This window comes from Ictalurus punctatus, chromosome 2, assembly GCF_001660625.3.
Source record: "Ictalurus punctatus breed USDA103 chromosome 2, Coco_2.0, whole genome shotgun sequence".
NCBI lineage: Eukaryota > Metazoa > Chordata > Actinopteri > Siluriformes > Ictaluridae > Ictalurus > Ictalurus punctatus.
In genome coordinates, this window is record NC_030417.2 from 9,413,913 (window position 1) to 9,431,566 (window position 17,654).

The 17,654-nt window shown below is 35.3% G+C and overlaps 1 protein-coding gene across 2 annotated transcripts; it reads right to left on the bottom strand.

The window, feature by feature from the left end:
• Window positions 1–2,166: 2,166 nt before the first annotated feature.
• On the bottom strand, window positions 2,167–5,202 carry hlx1 (H2.0-like homeo box 1 (Drosophila)). 2 transcript variants are annotated; one of them, XM_017483471.3, is made up of 4 exons: window positions 4,499–5,201; window positions 3,996–4,151; window positions 3,534–3,718; window positions 2,167–2,868 (listed from the first exon to the last, which is right to left on the bottom strand). In XM_017483471.3, exons 1-4 carry the CDS (start codon window positions 4,932–4,934, stop codon window positions 2,551–2,553), a joined length of 1,095 nt encoding a protein of 364 aa, XP_017338960.1. In that variant the 5' UTR covers window positions 4,935–5,201; the 3' UTR covers window positions 2,167–2,550. The 2 variants fall into 2 exon arrangements, with proteins under 2 accessions (XP_017338960.1, XP_017338969.1); XM_017483480.3 differs by lacking the exon at window positions 3,996–4,151 and having other exon boundaries at window positions 4,499–5,202.
• Window positions 5,203–17,654: the final 12,452 nt, after the last annotated feature.

Below are 17,654 nucleotides of genomic sequence, written 5' to 3' on the forward strand. Positions count from 1 at the left end.
GTGGCTTTTTATGCAAAAAGTGTCAGTACACTGAATGGAAAGGGAGCAGGTAGGGAGTGGGGGTGGGAAATGTAAACGCTGAAGTGGAATTCAATATGTGGCCTTAAGCGGAAAAACTGGTGATCTCAAGAGGTCATCCCTCTTTCCGGAGGAGAAAAAAGTAGACCCTATGGTAGAGTGTGCTTCTGGTGATCTTTGGTGAAGTCATTCACGAAAGAAACCGTTTCCCCAACAGAGCTCTCCTTTATAGAGATGTTCTCCATCACTCTTTATCCTTTGTGCTATTCCTAAGATGCTCATAGCAATTTAGTGAGGTGAATGGAAAAACGCTCATGCATGGCCCAAATGTGCAAGATGTTGTTACTTGGTTTTACACACATGGTTAGCCAATTTCATTCTGACTTTAGTGGAAACATAGTGTATAGTATATCTTAAGTAATATAATGCAGTTTTTAGTTTTAGAAGGTTCACTTAGTATCACTTCATTGTTATGCTTAAATACTTTCATTATACACATCTTAGATTAGATTTGACTAGGGTTGGTACGTACATGTTCCTACCAACATTCACACGAGCTGAAATTTCCCTACCATCATTACCATCGTGGAGGGTAAAACAGACATAGATTTGCCTCAGTCTCTTAGGTTATAGTCACTCTGCCACCCACTCCAGAAGTAATTATATGACCAATCCCATCCATTTCTGCCCATTCCTCCTTATGTATGTACTTGCAAAATTTTCTCCCTTAAACTACCTGTCTGTTATTATACTTTATTGAGTCAAATATGGTACAACATTGAGAATGTTTTTATTCAGTTGTGTAGATTCATTTACTCAGGCAGCTGTTTGAATATGTATGTCTGTGGGTCAGCTGGTACACTATGTGCCCATGTGTTGTTGCACACAAATTTTTATGTGCCTAGTGGCCATGAGAAAATCTGCTACCTGTTCATGTTTAAATCACTTATTAAACTTAATGGTTAGATAGATTGTTTTCAGGGCTGAAGGATTATTTATATAAAATCAGTGTAATCTCTGTGTAATGGGTCCCTACCAACTTATAAGACTAACCTACATCCATGATACACAGCCAGACACACATGCGCGCACATACATGTACACACACACACACACACACACACACACACACACACACACACACACACGTGTGTGCATGCATTCATGTGCACATATATCCCATCCCTTATCAGTTTTCATTTGCTCTATTTGCAATTTGTTGTTGTTTAAATAGAATATGACCGAGTACCAGTGTTATAATTCACAATCAAACTGTTTTATGTAAACTGACATTAAACAACTATGGACCTATAACAACTATGGAATTATATGCACAACTACAACATTATGACCTGTCTTTGGTGATTGTCACAGAGTCAACTGGAGTCCATTTATGGACTCTATTTTTATTTGCAGATCTGAGCCGGGATTCATTTCTGTTGCTGATATCTGGAGCCAGTAAATGTACACAAACTATAAATCTTAGCTCGTCACTCTCTGTTTATTGTTAGATGCCAAATTTTCCCAACTAACATTTCTCAGAGCAAAAGGGTCTTCGGGGCCAAAAATACAATTGCAGCTTTTTATCTTATCATGCACTTATGACCTTATATATGTATATATAAGGTCATATGTACAGAATATCTGTGAAGCGAAGATGCTTTCAGAAAAACAGAATGTAAATGTTTACATATAAAATAAAACCAAAATCAAATCCATATTTGCTGTGACCACCCTTTTCCTTTTCCTTTTAAACCTGCATTCTAAAATATTCTCTAAGGTACACCGCCAAGCACTTTTATAAGCAAATCAGCTGGTTGATAGTTCAAAGCGTCTCAGAGAACTTGCTACAGGTCTTTTGGTGATATTGCCTGTCTCGTTTGCTTCTTTTTCTGCAGGTAAAACCAAACAGCCTCAGTGAGATTTAATCTGAATTATGTAATACTGAATATCCTACTTTCTTTAAGAACATACCAAAATTTCTCTGTGACATTGATATTTTAACATATGTTTGAAAATGATATTATAATAATAATAATAATAATAATAATAATAATAATAATAATAATAATAATAATAATGAAGTTTTATATTGATCATATAATAGTATTGGTATTGGAGGCACATCAACTATTTCCAAAACAGGTATCAAATAAGAAAAAAGCTAAACTTTTATTTACATCTTCAGTGCAAATACCTAAAATATAATACAGTCAGATTCATGAACTTTAAGATAACATTTACATTGAGTAAAATCCCAGAGGTCATAAGGTGAACAAGAAGTGGTTCAGATGAATATTCACAATGATCAAATTCACAAGATATTCACAAGATTGAAATTTCCCCTTATATAGGAACAAGTCAGTGACATCACTGGATATATTTACTTTTCACAACGAAGTGTCCCAGGCACGAACTAACCAGGCCCGTATTACTGGCTGAACTGCGTTCTCTCCTTTAAAACGCTTCATGGGCTTTGACATGGATCTTAGTGGTCTTTACGCTTCACAAATGCTGATTTTCCAACAAAGTTCAAAACGCTATTTGTGAGGATGCTGTTGTCTCTGTCACGGTGTTTGTTGACGCCATGATATCAGGGTCTACAGGAAGAGGCCCGGCGATGATAACGCTGTGTTTGCTGGATTCAGTAATGTTCGTATCTCTTTTCTGTTCTGCTTCTTCGTCGAAGTCGGAATCGCTTTGCTCGGTATCGCACTCGGACTCGTCACGGGCTTTCTGTTCCGACTCGGCCTCGGTTTTATCTGACTGCTCCTTCTCTTTGTCCTTTTGCGCTTGGGCCTCCTTGGAATGTCTCCATTTCATTCGGCGGTTTTGAAACCACACTTTGACCTGAAGATAAGGAAATTGTTTAATAAACTGCTCCAAAGGTATTTTAAAATGAAATAACAAGCACAATTATAAATGTTTGCTATTTAGCAATACACTATATTCCGCGCTACATGGCTCCAAGATGCTATTCATTGTCTAAAAATAATTATTAATGAACATATTGACTTATATATATATATATATATATATATATATATATATATATATATATATATATATATATATGTGTGTGTGTGTGTGTGTGTGTGTGTGTGTGTGTGTGTATATATATATATATATATATATATATATATATATATATATATATATATATATATATATATATACACACACACACACACACACACACCCCCCGCTATATGCTGTTAAAATTATTTATCATAATTGGCCTACTTAGCTTTACACTACACATCTGCTATGACTGTTCATCATTTACAAAAGTCGTTATAATTGACTTTCATTTCCCCATGAATACTTGTTTCGCAACTCAGAGAAGCAAAAGCTTTTCAGTATTTTTATATTATCTGCACGGCGTATGCTTCCTGTGTCTCCTGTCTCACACACACACACACACACACACACACACACACACACACACACCTTTTTATTATTATTATTATTATTATTATTATTATTATTATTATTATTATTATTACACAGCCTACCTGAGCATCCGTAAGTCCCAGCATCGCAGCAAGCTGTTTTCTGTCCGGTTTCGTGACGTACTTCTGAATTTCAAATCGTTTCTCAAGACCCTTCCTTTGTAGATTGGAGAACACAGCTCTGGACCAGGACCTTTTTCTTTTGTACGTCTGTGGCATTGTGTCTTTGGTGAGAACTGCATAGGGTCCTGTATAAAGTCAAACAGCATATGGTTGCTTACACCAGTTTTCCGGCACTGGAGTATTTATAGGCTACATAATGTCATTTCGAGAGATATCATTTTAAGTTTTAATACATTTTAATTAACTGTATTATTTGGATGGCAATGACGGACACGACAGCATCGTATAGGCTATGCCACAGCTACATAAATGTCCTAAATAATATCTCTTGCTTTAACAGTGCAAAGCAGAATTAAAGTAAAATCGTTTGTACTGAGAATTGACAGGGGAGTGCCACACTACCTGGGAAAGTGTCCTGATACTGATGCCCTGATTGTCTGGAGGAACTTATAATGGAGGATGCGTCGCTCATCCCCGGCTCTATGGAGGCGAAGTACTGACTTGCGCTCGGCTGCACGGAGACTGAATGGCGATGCGAACTAACAACAGACGTGTGATCTGTATGCAGAAAACACAGTAATGTATGTATATTTTATAAACAAGGTAAAATGTAGAAATCTTAAAATAAATAAATAAATAAAATAAAATCTACTAGGATTCATTTTGGGACTATTCTGCAGACAACAAAAGTGGTCAAGAAAAGCTCTCCAATAACGTGCTGCATTTTGGTGACTTTTTAAGACGGATTATACTTTAGCCCAACCGGAACAGGCCACTGTAAACACCCCTCTATTTAACACCGCCTTTTAAATGCATGCGCCTATGTAAAATTCGGCGTTTGATAGTCTTATCAGATAATTTCTTGATTCTTGAGAAGAAAAATCTGTGTTTTACTTGGTATTTACCTCTTAGTGATGACGATTCTTTTGATTTTGGTTCGAAGTCTGTAGACAATATCCGATCAATGCCGAACTTGAGATCTTTGCTAGAAAGTGGAGGTACTGATTGAGAAAAGAATGTTGTTCTCGCCACAGAGGTCAAGTGTATTCCATGCCTGTGGTAGGCAGACGCTGCATTCACTCTCCCACCGAATACGGATGCGTCCGGCGCTAGGGGAGATGGGCGAAGCGGAGATGCCGTGGAATGAACTTGAGCCCTGGCTCCCATATGGGTCACGAGCGCTGAAGACCCAGCGACGTTTTCGTTGTCTCCAAAATGTAGTATGTCAGCAATGCAAAACGAAGGCTTCTTAACAGTGTCCATTGCAAAACCCCCCGAACAATAGGCGGACCAGAGACTAAAATTTGACGCATAAAGGGGATTCAGCCCGGCTGTATACATCCTCCTCTTTTAGGTCGTCTATATCTTTGTGTTTAAAAGAGAATCACGTCATTAAGTATATACTATGTAACAAGAATAAGCGCTTTATTTAATGACGTGCATCGCTTTCTCTACACGCCAGAAATGTTCTCAAGTATGAAATCCCAATCTGTAGTCCAAGAAGTTCTACGCAGAAGTTTCTACTGAGATGCTGATTGGCTCAGTCATAGCCAATGGAGATTCAGAAGCCGTTCCCACTTCCCCTTGATGCATTAGTGAAGCCCTGGGAAAGAAATACAAGTACTGAAGACAGTAAGTGTAGCTATCAGAATTACCATCGGATTTCATCGTTGCGATCTAATTATATATAGAGCACTACACTGCTAATGCAATTCAACCCCCTGCTATTGCACTATATTACTTCTTATGTTACTTGTTTCTTTTTTTATCAGTGACATTGTCATTATCAGTGGCAAAGTATTTAGTTCAGAACAAATTGGTTTAAATGCTAAAGTAACCACAGCACCGTATTAATGTATTTATTTATTTATTTTTATTTAATGTTTTTTTTTTTTGTATTTAAAAAAATTATATATATATATATATATATATATATATATATATATATATATATATATATATATATATATATATAGTTTATCATCTGGTCAATAATGAACATTACCTAATACTGAGATGAATTGATAACTAAACCTAATAGTGCAAAATTGTACAATCATAACTATCAAATAAATAAATATGCTTTATTACTGGCTAAAAGAAAAAAAAAAGGTCTCGGTTCCTTGTTGGCCCAGTGAGATTAGGAAACAGGAGTTTCTCGATGCAGGCCATCCTGTTTTTAAGGGCTCTGATTCAAGCCTAAATGAGCGGATATTCCTGCTAGATTTATCCCAAAATAGAAGATGTCAGTATTTTAGGGTACAGCGGAGGTCCATATTTCCTCCGGAGCGAGGAGGGGGGACTTTATAATGACTGTTAGCACTTCCTTTTTTCAATATTTGTGCAACTTTATCTCAACCTGCAAGTTGCATGGTGACGCAAATCCGTCTCTATGCTTATAATAAACAAAGGAAATCTATTCTCCTCTAAAACGAAAACACAATTAACTTCAGAAGCGATACTTCATCCATATGTATGCTACAACCCAAGTGCAACCCCTCACTCTCTTATTATGGCTGTGCTACAAAGAGAACTGTAGAATTATTATTATTATTATTATTATTATTATTATTATTATTATTATTATTGTTGTTGTTGTTGTTGTTGTTGTTGTTGTTGTTGTTGTTTTTGTTGTTGTTGTTGTTGTTTTTATTATTGCTGTCGTTGCAGATACATCATTTACGAATACAAAGCACTATTTTGTTTCAAAGTAATATTAAATATCCTCTGAAATTATGATTGTACTGTGCATTTCGTTTAGCATTAGCATAAATTAAATTATTCGTTCATATCATAAATGTCTGTTAACATACTGTACGTGTCCGTCAGATTTAAAATAAGAGTAACAGTTATTCCTGAGATGTTTTAACAAATGCGTCACTCTGTTTCTATCTTCCTTTTGAGGCGTTCATTACGGCTGATTTATTATGCCGGAAAGGTCTATGACCCTGACTAGCTCTTACCACGACGCTTTAGAGTGACACTTTTCCGGTTTAAATTTAGAGATGAAATGTAATGTTTACCCTGGATCTTACAGTCAAAACAATCCATGGAAAAGGATGTAGAAGATGTGCCATTAGTATGCCGAAACACGCACGTTAATTCAGGCGTGTAGAGCACATTGGTGTATTACAGAAAGCTTGTAGCCCTGGGAAATAATGGTTTATATATATATATATATATATATATATATATATATATATATATATATATATATATATATATATATATATATATAAATTGTAGGCTTAACCAACCAACCAACCAACCAAACAAACAAACAACGTAACAAACTGTGCTTTTAGAAATAAAACTTAGACAACAAGGATGAATGAGTTTTTGAGTTTGTCACATCCTCTCCTAGCACCTGAGTCCATTTATACTAAGTTTGTATTTCTTGTTCTGTAGCTATGTTTATAATATTGGACAATTGGATTTACTACGTTTAAAACTGTTGTTTATTAATTTCATATAACTATCCCACAGTTCTTTAGACACAAAATACATTCACACAGCAATGAGCATATTTTTACTATCTTTTCTTTGTATATTCAGTTTTGGGGATTTTTTTCCCCAGGAAGAATCATACAAATAACTAACATGTAAACGCACTAATAAGTTGTGGTGTGACTCCCGCTTCTGTCGAAAGTGATGATAAAGTCAGTTTATATTTCTGGCACTAGCAATTTATATTTCTGCACCAGACATCTGTAGCCATGCGTATCACTACTAACATGTTTTCAACAGTACATCATGCTGCACTTGTGTGTGAGAGCAAGCTTTTTTTTCCTCCACAATACGGTTATAGACAAAACATCATAAGAACAACATAATATCCCGATTATATAACATACATCAACCCCTACAAATGCCATCTTAAATATAGGTTTGTACAAAAACGCAAATGGAATGGCGAACCGTTTAACCAAATTTCACGCAATTTCGTTGCCTTTATATGAATATAGGCCTAGTGCTTTTTAAGCTACGAACATATTTCTTATGATAATTGTATAATCTGATGCCTATAGGCTATGATAATAATAATATAGGCTATAAAGTTTAACCCAAATATATATATATATATATATATATATATATATATATATATATATATATATATATATATATATATATATATATATATATGTGTGTGTGTGTGTGTGTGTGTGTGTGTGGGTGTGTGTATACAGAGAGAGAGAGAGAGAGAAACACACACACACACACACACACACACACAATGCAACTTGTGTAGGATATGCTATGTTATATGTATAGACTGAATGGTTGCTTCTGCTTAATTTTCCTTGGGTTTTGTCTTGTCATTCTATCCATCTCTATTTTGTCCACGTTCTGCTCTCTCTGATTCTCTCGTATTATTTAGTTATGTTTGTTCGTCCTTATTCTATCTGTTAATTCTGATTCATCGATAGCTTACTGTATCACTGATTCATGTTTGACTCTTCCTTTATTTCCTTTTATTTTTCCTTTTTTTCTAACAACTCTGTCAATATTGATTTCTGACATCGAATTCGTAAAACTCCATTTCAAAAAAAGTTTTTCAAGTGCGTAATTTGAAGTGAACGGGTTGTGAACGAGAGTGGTGTAGTAAATATACTGTAGTACAAGTATCCAAATAGTCCTAGATAATTCCGAGTCCATTGCTCTTACTTTATGTTTCATAAAGCTGATAAGTATGCTGTTATTAGCAGTGGGTAAACAGCTTGCCTGCAGTGGATGAGCTCATCGTTCAGGGATACAATAATATATATATATATATATATATATATATATATATATATATATATATATATATATATATATATATATATATATATATTCAGCTTCTAGAGGATTGGTCTAAGGAAAATGGGTGCATTTCGACAATTTAAACGAAAATTAAAAATGCAGTCTTTTTCATGTGCGTTGCAGAATGTCATATAAAATTATGAAGAATGTACTCTAATTGGAAACACATATAACTGGCACTATCACTTACTTCATGTGATGAGGTGTATTTGAACTGCGCACTGTCTTTCGCCAAACAGTTGATGGACATCTGAGATTCGGACTAACTCACACTCGCCTCAGTCGACCTGCTCGTTAAACAACAAAAGGGCTTCCTTTAATGGAAGCTTCAATGCTGCCCATTAAAACCTCTGTATTTACACAAAAGCGGCGGCAAAGGTTGAAGTCGTGCCATTTGTGTAAAGGAACCCAGGCTGGCTAATTTCTCTTTTGGTCAATGTACACATGGCTAAATCAAATTCAGTGAAGGTTGCAGCTCTCACTGCTAAATAAGACCAGGACTAATGGAAACGCGAAAAGGTCATGATAACAAACCATTACTGTTTCTGCTCCCAGTGTATCCTGGCAGTGGTCCCGTTAATGCGTAAATCTTAAGTACTCTCCGCAAGTGCACCCCAGTGAGCTTTGCCCATGCGCAAAAACGAGTTCTAGCTGTCCTGATTAGGCCGTGCTCTTTTCTGTGACTGCACAATGATTGATTGTGCACTTGTTTACCGAAGGCAATCACTGCTGAGGCAAACCAGAGTCTCTAGAGCTTTGGAGGATTAGCGTTTAGTGCGCATAGGCCTTATTAATTGTTAAAATGGAAGTAAGCAACGTAGACAAATTAAAAAAGATAGTAAGTTATGACACCACAACATTTTCCTAGAGCTGTTTAAATTCCATCCTACACCTACATGGATGTGTGAAATGAAAGCATGGTTAAATGATGCACTGACTGGGTTTTATGCACATTAAATGTTCTATTTGTTTTTTGTTTTGTTTTTTTAAACTTAAGACACTCAAGACTGTGAAATATAGACCGCTACTTAGGTCTACAGAGACCTTTAAATAACCATTGATGACGGTTATTTAAAATAATATCATGTGTTATGCTGCTACTGTTACCTATTGTGTAGTGATGGTTTGTTACTGTGATTTGTACTTAATGTTCATTCAAAATATTTGAAATGCTTGCTTAAGAATTTGGAAAATTCATAGGGTTAGGGTTAGATTTAGTTATTGTTGTGATTGCTGTAAGAAATTAATTCTAGAATTATTTAGGCCAACATCATAGGCCTATTATGCCAATAAATTTAGCCTGTAGCCAATTTAATTTTGTGTTTATATGAAAATAGGTTGATTATCATTCTAGAGGAGGACTTTTTAAATCTTGTTATTAAAATAATTAATTATTGATTCCATAAATAAGTATTCTATAGGCCTATATAAATAACGTTTTAAACATGTAATTGACAATGAAAGTAAAGACCTACACCAGTGAAAATGTTTCCAAACATTAGAAAAAGTGAAAAATTACCAAACGCACTGTCCCAATTCACCAGACACTGTCATTAAAAAGCAATGCTTCTTTGGATAATTATATAAGCTTTTTCTGTCACCTGTATACATATAGTCAACACCTTGATGATTTCAGAAATGTATAATGTGTAGGGTACTTTGTTATATTAATGTCAGGAAAGCGTTTACAGCCTGGAAATTAAAAAAAAAACAAAAAAAAAAAACGCCCCATTATATCTGAATTCACCTTGTTTCATTTTGCTCAAAAGGACAAAATATAATGTAAAAATAATATTCAAAAATAAGAAAAAAATCTTTGTGAAAAATTAATTTACAACTCTCACAACTAAAATACAAAAATTTTTCCTGAGAGTCTGGGCTTGACATTCCTCAGTTACATGTATATTATATATATATATTACTGAACATATATAATGTGGTGAACTTTTGTGAGGTGAAATATTTATTTTCAGACAGACTAGTAGCTCTATAGAAAATTATCTATAGATTATCTATAGAAATTTTTTATTATCTATAGAAAATTAAGGCCTTCTTACGGAAACCAATTTATCAACAGTATTTAAAAAAAACTGCTGTAAATTAAGAGTTAACTTCCTACAGTATTATACCATTATTTTTTAATTCTTCAGCTTTTTACTGTTAATCTGAATGCTTTGATGGATCAAGTTTTCCTGAAAAAATTTTTATTGAATTTTTCCAATTTTATTCATTCTACAAATTAGTGAGTGCAATTTTAATCATTTATAAATTATCTGGTGAATGTCGGATAGAATGAATATCATCAGCAGTGTGCTAATTTCTATCTTTCTGTCAGCTTGTTTTAATTTATACGCTTTTTATTTACTGCTGGCTTTTGCTGATTTTAATTGGGTTAACCTTCTTTTCAGGAGAGAATTCGGTGAAAGTGGTGCCACATAGCTGAATATTTGTGGTTTTCTTCAATTTCAATCACATCCCTTAAGGACATTTCACTGCCATGCCACCAGAGGACCCCAGCCCCCCAATTCTAGAGACTGTACTTCATTAAACTCATTTCCTGTTCATGTACTACATAAAGCACACAGTTCCTCAGTGTCATTGGCTGCATCTAAAATACTGTAACATACTGTAACAGTACATACTGCATTCGATTCAGTACCTACTGGTCAGCGGTTGATATAGTACGTACTGATCAGTATATGTATGTAGTATGAATACAATCCGCACATGCTACATCTGCCATGTTGGCATTCTCTTGTGACATACAACTTGAAAATAGCCGATGCGCTGCCTTCTGCCATTTTGATTCTGACAGCTCTTCCGCACTAGTCTTGTTGCCTTATGGGATAGCACAGTGTCCATTGCTTCCAAACTGCAGAATCTCATGGAAGCAGTTTGTCATTTGGGTATTTCTTGCCTACTGTTTTATGAATACTGAGAATTCTGACAAACTACTCCTTGGCGTACTGCCTTTTTGTCTACTGTATACTTTTTTGCCTAATGATTGTCCATACTTGTGTAAGTTTTGAGCCTGTTCAGTGCAGATCTATCTATCAATCAATCAATCAATCAATCAATCTATCTATCTATCTATCTATCTATCTACCTCTTTTGAGTAGCCAACAATGAAAAAGATATTTGACAGATATAAGCTGATTTTCCATTTATTTTCTTACGTTCCTAGATGTTGGTGCACAGTCGTGGGGCAGCGAGCTCACTTCCCCACTTAACTCTTCCATAGAGTTATTATTACACCAAGTGGTTGAGACTGGGAACTGCTGCAAGCAGAAATAGAGGTCCATTGGAGAAGGATTTTTCCTTCCCCATGCTTGCTCTTTGGTGGAGGAGGAGGACCAGAGAGGACAGTTAATGACAGGGTTGCCAAATTGGCCTTACAAACACTCCACGGCTGTCAAGATGTTTTATAACAAATAATCTGAACTAAATCTCCAACCTTCAGCGTTCCAATCTAAACCTTCTCCAAAATTGCAAAGTGTGAGACAGTGACATGTCTATGATATACAATTTCTGTTGTAAGATACATGTAAAGATTTGTAAATATAGAGGGGTTTATGGAGAAGAAGCATGTCCTTCTTTTCCAATTCCCATTTTGTTGATGTAGTTTAAGTCTTTTTTGTGGATTTTGAGATGAAGTTGGGCTGGAAATTTTGCTGAATCCTGGCAACCCTGGTTAATGAAATTACCTCGAACTCAGCTGAACAAAGGTATTTAAAAGGTATATAAATTAAGTTCAAATTCATTTTATATTTTGTTTGAGGCTATGTTATTATTAATGTCGGCCTGCCTGGCCAAAATCTGTTGTCTTGAGCCCCTCTGGTTCTGTGTTTGTTATATCTTGTTGGATCCTTGCCTTGTTTACATGACTACTGCTTGGATTTGCCCTTTATTCTGTTTTGGATTGTGGACTGTTTTGCTAATAAACCTCCTGCACATGGATTCTCACAGCTCCTCTGAGTACTGTTTGTTATGATTGAACTAATTTAATTATTTAAGGAAATCATAAATATAATAATAAAATACACATAATTAGCTGCCAGTCAACTATGGAAAACAAGCTTTTAATGATTGTTGAATTATTTTATTAAAAATAACTGGAATGTCATTTTGTGCTAGTTGGCAAAAGCATTGTTTTCTCATATTGCAGATATGCATATGGTTTATTTGTGCACACAAAACAATAAACTGAGAAATGTTCTATAAGGTGCGCTGTTTTTGAGTCACATCAATTGTTTTTATATCAACTGGTAGTAGATGATCACTACACGTTTTCTGTCACTGTTAACACAGTGGCTGTAATTCTAATAGCAGATTTTAAATATGCTAACTTCCCGTCAATCCTGCTGCCAGTTCTTTACTTATTTATTTTAATAACAGAGAAATGTTTTACAGTGTAGCCTAAACATGAAGAATGATCACTGAATCGGCCACAGAAGCTACAGATTGCCTCGTGATCTGGGCATTAATGAAACACGATGCTGCTCTCTAGTGGCCAATATGAGATTAACTAAGTAACATCATTGGCTTGAACAACCATCCAGCTGTTGCCCCGCAGATCTCGAAAGAGATCTGAAGCCCTGTGCTGGGGAGAAAAAGCCCTCGCTGGACGGTACCTGGGTAGAAGTATGTCATTCTTCACAATAAAAGCCCCAGTTTTTAAAACATTACAGAGGAATCTCCAATATAATCTTTTTTGTTGTTTGTTTTGCGTATTTAGTAATAATGAAAGTTAATAATTAAAAGAGCTTACTTAAATGTATCCTTTACTTTGTAAAACCATTTGTAAAACATACAAATTTACAATGTGCCACAAAATTCGATATCAGCTGTTTTATTCATTGTATATATCATTGGTAGATTCATAGAGGAAATTTATATCAATACAAAATAACTGTACAGCACTACTTTACAGACAAGACTGCATCACAACACAAACAAAACCATTTATTTGAGACATCTAAATGGGAAAAAAACTTATTAATATTTAAAACTTATAAGCAAAGAAACCTTTTTTTTTTAAGTAATAAAGGGTTTTGGGTCAATAACACAAGGTACACTATGGTGAAACAGCTGGCTTAAATTTCTCAGGACAGTAATTACAAAGCTAGAAAATTTGTTTAAAAAAATTACAACTAAATGTCATTTACCTTGTTTAGAAACAAAACAATATATAGTTTACAGATGATCTACAGCAAGTGTAGGACACATCAAATTGTGGAGAGGAATTGTGCTTAAGTTACAAATTCCAAGCCCCCAAAGTGTGCTTGTGAAAAAATATCAAAATCAGGAAGAAATTGCACAAATTTGACTTTCATGGGAGGTGTGCCAGGATAAAGCTTTTGCAAGACTACAGTTTGCCAATGGGCACATAGGCAAAGATCAGGCCTTTTAGGATAATGTTCTCTGGACAGACAAATCAAAGATAGAGTTTTTCTTTTTTGCCACAGTAACAGTATACGTATTTGGCGCAAACCAAATACTTTTCAGGAGAAGCACCTCATACCAACTGTGAAGCATGGTGGTGGAAATGTTATGGTTTGGATTTGTTTCACTGCCGCAGGGACTGGACAGCTTGCATTCATTGATTCAACTATGAATTCTACATCATATCAAAGCGTGCTTGAAGATAATGTGAGGACATCTATCCAAAATTTGACCTTTCAACAGGATAATGATTCTAAGCACACTAGCAAATCCACCAATTAATAGCTCAAAAAGAAGAAATGGATGGTTATGGAATGGCCTAGTTAAAGCCCGTATTTGAATCCCATTGAAATGTTGTGGGGGAATTTGAAACGGGCAGTCCATGCAAGAAAACCATCAAACATCTTGCAACTGAAAGAATATTGCATGGAAGAGTGACCAAAAATTCTGGCAAGCCTGGTGAACAATTATGTAAAACACCTACAAGAAGTTATTTCTGCTAAAGGGGGTAATACTAGTTTCTGAGGCCAAGGTTGTGATTACTTTTTCAAGAGAAGAATATCACATCTATTGACATTGACATATCAACATTCTGTTGAATAAATCATTGAAAAATCAAATTTTCCTTGTGGTTTTGTTCAAGTATATCAACTTCATTAATAGGCACTGTTTCAAAGATGATCAAATGTTTACTTGTCCAAATATGTCAAAAAAGCCAACAATTTCCATGAGGTGTACCTATTTTTTCACATGAATGTATGTGAAGGGAGAAATTGTGTTTAAATGACAAATTCCAAGCCCCCATAGTGTTCTTTTGAAAAAATATCAAGCTAAATAGGAAATTGTTGTGTTTTAAAACGCAAGTAAAAAAAACTTCAACTCTCTACGTTGACAAAAGGGCATATTCTGTCATGAACATATTTTTTGTTTAACTAGATATGGAGCAAGAAACCAGTGAATGTTGAAAGGGAGAAAGATATGAAAGTTAGTCATACGGTGGAGTCAGTGGTGAAGATGTTTAGGATAAACTTGGCCAAATCTCTAAAAATTAATTGGATTAAACATTGCTTGCGTGGAAACAGTTCTTATGGTTTTGTATCCCTAGTTGAAGGTGGAAGGGTTAAGCTATATAGACAAGACATGAGACATCTTCAGCATTTGAAAGTAAAGCCTTGAATTGTCAGTTGTACAAATGACATGTTTTATATATATATATATATATATATATATATATATATATATATATATATATATATATATATATATATATATATAACAATTACAGTAATTGGTGCTTTGCGTTGTAGTTTTGTAAGATGAATCACTGAGAGCAACAGCTGGTAACTTTACATACAGTCCCTTCTGAAACTATTGGAACGGCAAGACCAATATTTTTTTTCGGTAAACTGAAGACGTTTGCATTTGAGATCAAAAGATGAATAAGAGAAGAGACTTTAGAATTTCAGCTTTTATTTCCTGGTATTTATATGTAGATGTGTTAAACAACATAGAACATATCACATTTTGTATTAGACTACCCAATTTGTAGGTGAGCAAAAATATTGGAACATGTGACTGACAGGTGTTTCTTGTTGCCCAGGTGTGTCCTATTAGTTTGATTGTTTAAACAGTGAATAGCTCTGGATGTCTACTCTTGGTTTTAGCCTTCAGTTTCACCTGTGAAGACTGAATTTGTTAAAAAAGGATAAGCCAAAATGAATATCAGAGAACTGTCTATGAGCAAAAAGCAAGCCATTTTGAAGCTGAGAAAAGGGGGACAATCAATCAAGAGACATTGCACAAGCATTGCCACAAACAGTACTACAATTTGGAATGTACTGTAAAAGAAAGAAACCACTGGTGTACTGAGGAACCAACACCAAATGGGTTGGCCAATGAAAACAACAATAGCTGATGACAGAAACATTGTGAGAGCTGTGAAGAAAAACCCAAAAACAATAGTCAGTGACATCACCAACAACCTCCACTGGACAGGGGTGAAGGTATCACCATCCATTGTTTGAAAAAGACTTCGAGAGCAGAAGTATGGAGGCCATACCACAAGATCATCATCAGCAGTAAGAATCAGAAAGCTGGATTCGAATTAGCAAAGAAATACAGAGATGAACCACAAAAGTTCTGGAACCAAGATTAACCTCTACCAAAGTTATGGAAAGCCCAAAGTGTGGAGAAAGAATGGATCTGCTCATGATCCAAAACATACAAGCTCATCTGTGAAACATGGTGGAGGTAGTGTCATGGTTTGGGCTTCCATGACTGGAACATACTCATTAATCTTTATTGATGATGTAACTCATGATGGTAGAAACAGAATGAATTCACAAGTCTACAGGAACATTTTGTCTGTCAGTTTATAAAGAAATACATTCAAATTAATGAGGAGGATGACCCAAAACGCACTGCCAATTCAACAAAGGACTTCATCAGGGGGAAAAAGTGGAAGGTTTTTGACTGGCCAAGTTAATCACCAGACCTTAACCCAGTTGAGAATCATTTCACCTCCTGAAGAGTAGATTGAAGGAAAGATTTTTGGTAGATTTTACCGCAACGGGCTGCGGTAAAAGCCTGGAAAAGCATCATAACAGAAGAAACCAACAGTTTGGTGCGGTCAGTGAGTTACAGGCTTGATGTAGTTATTCAGAGGCAAGGAATATGCAACTAAATATTAAATTTTATTTACTTTAATTTGCTTCAAAACACATCTGTTCCTATACTTTTGCTCACCTAAAAATTGGGTGGTCTGATACAAACAGTTCTATGTTTTATGTTGTTTAAGAAATCTAGAGGTAAATACCAGTAAATAAAACCTCATCCATCTTTTGATGGATCAAACCCAAATGTCTTTGGTGTACAGCACAATCAAATGAAGTAGAATTTCTGTTCCAATAGTTTTGGAGGGGAATGTAGATCTGAAAAAAAAATCCATAAACAATTACACCTGGTATATATAGCTTTGAGAGAAGAACTATTAAAAGTTATGTTAAACTATAACGGTAACATAAATGCCAATCATCATTTAATTGTTTCTATAGCTACCTACCATTTTTCTTCACCAACTGCAATTTCCAGAATATGGCAAAAACTTCCACCTAATGAGAACCTCTTTTCCCCCAGCATGGGGCTTCTGGGACTGGTGTGCAGGTCTGCAGCTGTGTGCAGGTCCCCTTTATGTGGTGTATGTAAATTAATTAAATAAATAATGCATATTCACATGTCTGTATGTAACCTGAAAATAAAAACATAAATACATGTGCGGGTGTGATGGTAGTTTGTTTGGCTGCATTTTAGGGCAGTAGGTGCAGGACAGTTACCAGCAGTATAAATTCTCCACTTATAGTTACATATTCAGTTGTGTTTTTTTATATTTTGATCATTTGTAAATAATAGTATAGGAAATAAGGACCAAGTGCACTTTGCCTACATCCATGTCACATACCAAGTTTGAAGGTCATTATTTAAAAAAAAAAATCCTAGAGTAAAATTTTGATAATGTGCTTAGTTTCATATTTATTTATTTATTTTTTGAGACAGGAAGATAATTTTAGAACATTTGAGAATGAGAAGATAATAGTCTAATAAACCATTGGAACTGTGTTGGTGGTATTATGTCTGATCATTAAGGTCAGGGTTTCAAGCCCTAGCACTGCCTGGCTCTGGGTTACTGATCGGAAGGTTGGGGGTTTAAGCCCCGGCGCTGCCAAGCTGCCACTGTTGGGCCCTTGAGCAAGGCCCTTAACCCTCTCTGCTCCAGGGGCGCCTCATTATGGCTGACCCTGCGCTCTGACCCCAACT